Source organism: Trichechus manatus, unplaced genomic scaffold, assembly GCF_000243295.1.
Source record: "Trichechus manatus latirostris isolate Lorelei unplaced genomic scaffold, TriManLat1.0 scaffold00143, whole genome shotgun sequence".
Classification (NCBI taxonomy): domain Eukaryota; kingdom Metazoa; phylum Chordata; class Mammalia; order Sirenia; family Trichechidae; genus Trichechus; species Trichechus manatus.
Window position 1 is genome coordinate 4,941,660 of NW_004444079.1, and position 7,417 is coordinate 4,949,076.

Below are 7,417 nucleotides of genomic sequence, written 5' to 3' on the forward strand. Positions count from 1 at the left end.
ATGTTTCTGAAGGCTGTGGTCCTGGCCCTGGTGGCTGTCACCTGTGAGTAGAAGCTGTCCCTGGATTGGGTTGTCAGGCAGGACCTAGCTGCTGCATTGAGTAGGACAGGGTGGAGAGACTGGGGCCAAAGGGGGAGGACAGTTCTGAATGCCAGTCAGCCCTCAGCTGGACACAAGGGGGCTGCCTAGCTGCCAAGTGGCTTGCAGGACAGCTGGTCCATATCCAGGCATAGGCCCACTGGTACTGGTGCTAGATCAGTTTCACATGCCCCTGTCGCTTCCAACTAGCAAAGCGAAGAGAAGGGAACGGTGGGTTGGGCTCCCCCAGCATCATCTGGTTTGCAGCTCCCGGCTTGTGCAGAGCAGCAAGGGAGGAGACGGGGCTTCATGAATTCCTCTCTGTTCCCTGCCCAGGCACCCGGGCTGAGGTCAACCCTGACCAGGTGGCCAACGTGGTGTGGGGCTACTTTAGCCAGCTGAGCAACAATGCCAAGGTGGCTGTGGAACATCTCCAGAAGTCTGAGCTCACCCAGCGGCTCAAGTAAGAAGGGGCACAGACTGCAGGGCAGGACTTCCTACAGGCCACGCACTGTGTTGGCAAGGGCTGAGCTGGGAGGCAGAAGACCTGAGCTTAGAACACCCACTGCGCTGCCACTAATTCACTGGGTGACCCTGGGGTCTCCGGGCCTAGCATCCCCATTTGTAAACAGGGAGGTTGGACTGAATGATCCCTACTGTGCCTATCTGCTTTAACTTTCTGGTTTGACAAAGGGCCACATCCTAGCCATGAGGCTCATGGAAGAAAGGGTGGGAGGGAAATGTAATGTGATCTGGGCTCTAATACATTCCGGAGGGACAGGCTCTAGTGAGATCATGGGAAAGGAGATAGGGGTATTTGGGCAGCCTCTCAGGGTGGGCACATGCAAGGAAATCAGCACCTTGTCTCCCTGGAAGACCTGGAAGGGACCCAGATCACAACATTCTCTTATAGAATGTGAGCCTATGTCACAGAACGCCCGAGCTGGGAAGGACCTCAAAGTCCAAACTCTTTACTTTACAGAAGGGGGAAGGGAAAGCAAACTGTTTGCGGTCACATGACGCGTAGAGATCCAGAGAGATAAAATCAGTGTAATAACTGTAGTCTATCTTATCAGTCTCTCAAAGCCACCATGGGGAGGGCCACAAGGAAAAAGATGAGGTAGGCAAGTGCATACTGAGTGAGTGGTTTATAAGAGGACAAGGTCCTGTCATGAGATGCCAAGTGTAATGGTGGCCCCCTTGTGCCCTTTCCCTGCAGCACCCTCTTCCAGGACAAACTTGAGGACGTGAACATTTACGCCAGTGACCTGCAGAAGAAGCTGGTGCCCTTCGCCACAGAGCTCCATGAGCGCCTGATCAAGGACTCGGAGAGGCTGAAGGAGGAGATTCGGAAGGAGCTGGAGGATCTGCGGGCCCGACTGCTGCCCCATGCCGAGGAAGTGAGCCAGAAGATCGGCGACAACGTGCGCGAGTTACAGCAGCGCCTGGGGCCCTACGCGGAGGAGCTGCGCACCCAGGTCAACGCGCAGGCTGAGCACTTGCGGAGCCAGCTGACTCCGTTAGCGCAGCGCATGGAGACAGTGCTGCGTGAGAACATGGACAACCTGCAGGCCTCCCTGACACCCTACGCTGATGAGCTCAAGGTCAAGATCGACCAGAACGTGGAGAATCTCAAGGGGCAACTTGCACCCTACGCCGACGAGCTCAAAACTAAGATCGACCAGAACGTGGAGGAGCTGCGCCGCAGCCTGGCCCCCTATGCCCAGGACGTCCAGGAGAAGCTCAACCACCAGCTCGAGGGACTGGCTTTCCAGATGAATAAGAACGCCGAGGAGCTGAAGACCAAAATCGAGGCCCAAGCAGACGAACTGCGGCAAAGGCTGCAATCTGTGGCCGAGGTTGTGCGTGGCAAGCTGCAGGGCAACACCGAGGGGCTGCAGGAGTCGCTGGCCGAGCTAAGCAGCCAACTGGACCGCCAGGTGGAGGAGTTCCGCCGCAACGTGGGGCCCTACGGCGAGACCTTCAACAAAGCTTTGGTGCAGCAGGTAGAGGAGCTGAGGCAGAAGCTGGGCCCATTTGCGGGGGACGTGGAAGGCCACTTGAGCTTCCTGGAGAAGGACCTGAGGAACAAGGTCAACTCCTTCTTCAGCACGCTCAAGGGGAAAGAGAGCCAGGACCAGCCCGTCGCCCTCCCCCTCCCCGAGGAGAAGCAGGCTCCAGAGCCACTGGAGAGCTGAGGTGTCCCTGGTGCTCCCTCTCCACCGCCACTGCCACCTGCCCTGCCCTGCCTGTCTGTCTGTCCGTCCCAAAGCAGACCTGGTATGAGCTTGAGGACACGTGTCCAGTGGGAAGTGACAGTACCTATCGCTACTCAATAAAACTACTGAGAAACTAGACCAGTTTGGTTGCAATGTGATGGCATGTTGCTGGGCCTGAGGTAGGGGGCAAGACGGCCGCTTGGCAGAGCTTAGCAGGGGCCGGGCAGACAGAAATTTGGGGACCTCGGAGGGCCAGGAGGTGAGACTGCAGGAGGGCGAGGGCGGGGTATGCTAGAATAGGGTGTGTGACAAGTACTCTTAAGGGGAAAGTGGAAAAAGATGTCACGTATTGTCCAGAGACTAAACGGGCAGCCCAGAGTCCCTGGGTGATGCAAATGGTCAACGTGCTATCTGAAAGGCTGGCCATTTAAGTCCACTTCGAGGTGTCTTGGAAGAAAGGCCTGGTAATCTACTTCTGAAAAATCAGCATTGAAAACCCTCTGGAGCACAGTTCTCCTCTGACACACATGGGGTTGCTATGAGTTGGAATCGGCTGGAAGACGGCTAGTTTTAACATACAACCCACTTACATTCACTTAGCCAGCAAATATTTATGACTGGCCACAGTGTGCCAGTCATTGTTCTAGGCTTCGGACAATGAGCAAAGCAGCTTTTGTGGAGCTGTGTGCCTGACACTGTGCCTCAGCTGAGGAGGGACAACGAGGTAAGCAGGACCCAGTCGCCGGGCTTGGAGAGCTGACTGCACAGTGGGAGAGATGTCGCTTCCTGCACGTGGTCTGGTGTGCCTTGTCTTCACTTGTGTAAAGTTTGGCTTACTCCTCCCCCTGTCACAAAAGCGATTCATGCTTATTTCCGAAATTTCTTGACTGCTAAACCCATGCATTGTCTCTAGAGTTGAGTGAGGAGTGAGGCCTGGACACCTGGGCAGGTCCTGGGGGTGGGATGGAGCAGGTACCTTGAGCCTGCCCACCTCCGTATGGTGTGCCCAGGAGCCCCCTGAGAAGTGGCCTGCCTGCTCTGGGGATGTGGGTGCCAGCCACTGGGGTAAGAGCAGGGGAAGAGGGGAGTTGGGAGACCCTGAAGTGCTCTCATCAGCACAACCAGCTTTTATCACAACATCAGACATGCAGTAAACATGCAAAAACTGGTTTACCTGTTGATGCTGCTGCTGCTGGAGCACAATAGATGCCCAATCAATGTGATTTCCTCTCCCTGATAACCTCCTTATCCTAGGAACCCTTCCCCTTTCCCAACTCCCAGTCACATTCTCTATAATGTGAGGCCCACGACAGCTGGCCAAAGGCAGACCTCTGGGTCTCCCTGCCCCAAGCTACTCTCACTCCCAAACTCCAGGTCAGTAGGGCTGCTGCTGCCCACTCCACACCTGGCTGACTAGAAGGGCAGGGACCTACGTGGGAAACACCTTGACAAACCCACCAGGCACTTGGAGGTTTACTGGTTGGCTTTGGAAGGGGCCACACAGAGCAACGAGCACTAAAAGGAAATGGAGGCGGAGCATGAGCAGGTTTCTGAATGGGCCTGGAAGCTTCGGAGATGTTCTTAGATCTCACCTGAGGCCCACCTGGTTGGGTGCTGCCTCTAGGATGCCTGGGAACCTCCATCTCTTCCAGAGCATGAACCCTGTGTAGGACTCCTGAGTGCCCCCCCACATCCCACCCAGGGCTGTCCAGCAGGTTTCTGAGGATCCTGCTGTGGGCCTGGTTTCCCTAGGTGAGGAATGCCTTCTCTTTCCTGCACCACGATGCCTCACCTGGTCTTGTCTCCTGGGTGCTGACCTGGCAGATGTCTCTGTAGTGGCATCTCTTTTGACTGCCTAGCATCTGAACTTCTCTTGCTTTATTTTAGGAATTTCTCACTTATGAGTCTTGATGGGAGTCAGAAGCTGCCTCCCATTATAGATGCTAAAAATGCCAGCCTCTTGCCTTCCAGCCTCCCTTTCTGCTAGAGGTTGGCATGGGCCAAATCACATGCACTTGCCCCAGACTCTGAATAAGGAGCCAGTGTAAAGAAACAGGATGGCAGAGAATCCTCTGGGATGGGCAGGAGCAATGGTGCAGCCATAGCTTCCAGTGGCTGGGTCTAGAGTCCAGTGCTGAGTGTGGCAACTGGGCAAGCTGTGGTATCTCGGCTTAGCAGTGGCAGCAGGGCGTCCTCACCAGTCTGGTTTGGTAGAGAGATTGTGGCCATGGTTCTCCCTTATTCTCACCTATTTTCCAAACCAACTGCTCCAGCCTTGCAGGAAATTTCCTAGAAATATCAGTTTAATAAATTCATTAGCTGCTTACATCATCCAGAGTAGGTTTCTCTAGCTAGCAATTAAGAACCTTGATTGACATCCCCCTTCTCTGATGTGGAGGTTTCTCTTGCTTTGACCCTTGGAAGCCGTACCTGATCCCTGACCTTCTGGGTGGTGCTGTTGGTTTGTCCGAGGTATAGCTATTAGCCCTCACGAGGGTTGATTCCGTATTTCAAGGAAGCAGTCTTGCTCTTGTTCTAGGCTAGTGTGTGGACTTAGTCTCCTGTGACTCAGTAAGGGCTGCCATATTGGCCGGAACTCTTCCAGAAAGGCAGAAGCCACCATGTAGGCTCCTGTTTCCAGCCAAAGGGATGTCTCTAACAGCTAAGATGACTGGACAACTAGGTAGGTCAGAAAATGGCCACACTGTTCCCGGCTTGGGCAACCACATCTATCTATCCTTCTCAGAATTTCTCCGACAACTGGTCTTGGATGTCCCATAAGGTCCTGAGTTTAAGAGATGCTCTGATTTGGTTTGGGGAATCTATTTATTTATGAAAATATGCCCAAGATATTTTTGCCAGCAGGGGCCTGGCAGAGGGTACTTTGGGGACCACCGAGACCAGGGAGATGGTAAGTGAAGAAAGCGAGATCCAGAATATTATATACTACACAGCCCTATTAAGAAACATGTAACCATATGACCCTGTAATTCCACTTCTAGGTATATACCCCAAAGACTTAAAAGCAGGGACTCAAACAGAAACCTGTGCACCATTGTTCATTGCAGCACTATGCACAGGAGCAAAAGGTGGAAACAACCCAAGTGTCCATCAACAGATGAATGGATAAATAAAACGTTGAACACGCATACAATGGAATATTATTCAGCCATGAAGAAAAATGAAGTTGAGATACCTGCCAACACATGGATGAACCTTGAAAACATTATGCTGAGTGAAGTAAGTCAGACACAAAAGGACAAATACTGTATGAGCCCAAAGGTAACACCAAATGAGGGTGAAGTGTACACAGCTTGACAAAGGTAAATGATGTCACTAAATGCACACAAGAAAAAAGGACCTGTTGGTAATTGCTATGGCATATATGATTTTGAAACAATGGCAAAAACTACCAAAAAATATATATGTGGGTATATATGTATCTATGCAAGCATATATATGTATAGGTATGCATATGTGAGTATATATGTGTGATAGGCATATATATATGTATACGCATGTGTGTGACTGTATGCACATATATTCATATATATGATAAAGTACATGGGGGTACAGTTATAGATACTTCTTAAACATAACCAAACACCTCATGGGGTTGGTTTTCTGGGTATGAAGGATTAGGATCATAGTTTCATGGAAAAATCTCAGTCAATCGGCATAATATAGTTCATAAAGCTATATTCTCTATCCTAGTTTGGTAAGTAGTGTCTGGGGTCTTAAAAGCTTGCAAGCGGCCATCTAAGATACAACTATTGGTCTCTACTTGTCTGGAGCGAAATAGAAAGAAGGAAACCAAAGACTCAAAGAAGAAACTAGTTTACAGGACTAATAGTCTACATGAACCACGGCCTCGTCTACCCTGAGACCAGAAGAACTAGATGGTGCCCAGCTACCACTATCGAACATTCTAATCAGGGCCACAACAGATGGACCCTGATAAAATGGGAGAAAAATGTGGAATATAACCTCAAATTCCTAAAAAAAAAAACCCAAAACCAGACCTACTGGTCTGGCTGAGACTGGAGGGCTCCGCTAGACTATTACCCTGACATGTTCTTTAAACCCTGAACCAAAACTAACCCCTGAGGTCACCTTGTAACTAAATTACAGATTGGCTCACAAAATAACGAATATCACCTGTGAGTACTGTGTTCCCTGAAAAATCACCTATATGAGACCAAATGGTCAACAATTACTTTAAAACAAAGATGAGAATGTAAGGAGGTAGGGAAACTAGTTTAATGGAAACAGAACAACCAGAATGGAAATACTGAGACTGTTTATGCATTGTGAACAGTGTAACTGATGTCACTGAACAATTTGTGTAGAAATTGTTGAATGGGAACCTAAACTGCTGTGTAAACATTCACTGAAAACACAATAAAATATTATTTAAAAATTTGTATGATCCCACTTGTATGAAATATCTAAAATAGGCAAACGTATAGAAGCCAAAGTTTATTAGTGGTTATTATGGGCAGATGGGAGCCCTGACTGTGCAGTGCTTAAGCGTTCAGCTGCTAACCAAAAGGTCGGCAGTTTGAATCCACTAGCCGCTCCTTGGATACCCTATAGGGCAGTTCTACTCTGTCTATAGGGCTGCTACTAGTCTGAATTGACTTGATGGCAATGGGTTTAGGGACAGGTGGGAGGTGGGGGGTTGTATTGCTTAAAGGGCACTGAGTTTCTGTTAAGGATGAGGAAAAAATTTAGGAAATGGATAGTAGATGGTTCCACAACATGGTAAACGTAATTAATGTCACTAAATTGTAAAAATGGTTGAAATGGCAAATGTTTTGTTATATATATTTCACAACAAAATTTTTTTAAAAGTATACGTATTGTATTGACTCATATAATCCTCACAACACACTGTGCCGTCAAAGAGGCAATAGACGAGGAAAAGGCAGTTCAAAACGGTGAGGTAAATTTTCTAGCAATAGGGGAATTGGGATTTGAACCTAGGTCAGGCAGCTACAGAGCTTTACTCTTAACTACCAGGCTGTGGTGCCTCTAGGGTGAGCCTGGTGTGATGAGGAGAGATATAATCCCTGCCAGGAATCCTCACAGAGGTGGGTGGTTGCCCACTATGTATGGGA

General features: G+C 49.8%; 1 protein-coding gene across 1 annotated transcript; it reads left to right on the forward strand.

The window, feature by feature from the left end:
- APOA4 (apolipoprotein A4) lies at positions 1 to 2,276 on the forward strand. The gene is made up of 3 exons (XM_004385708.1): positions 1 to 43; positions 415 to 541; positions 1,298 to 2,276. The coding sequence occupies exons 1-3, from the start codon at positions 1 to 3 to the stop codon at positions 2,274 to 2,276; spliced, it is 1,149 nt and encodes a 382-aa protein (XP_004385765.1).
- Positions 2,277 to 7,417: the final 5,141 nt, after the last annotated feature.

Coding starts and splice junctions, on each gene's coding strand:
- APOA4 (XM_004385708.1), top strand. CDS start 1: ATGTTTCTGAAGGCTGTGGTCCTGGCCCTGGTGGCTGTCACCT. Junction 44..414: donor GGCCCTGGTGGCTGTCACCT/GTGAGTAGAAGC, acceptor TTCCCTGCCCAG/GCACCCGGGCTGAGGTCAAC. Junction 542..1,297: donor GAGCTCACCCAGCGGCTCAA/GTAAGAAGGGGC, acceptor CTTTCCCTGCAG/CACCCTCTTCCAGGACAAAC.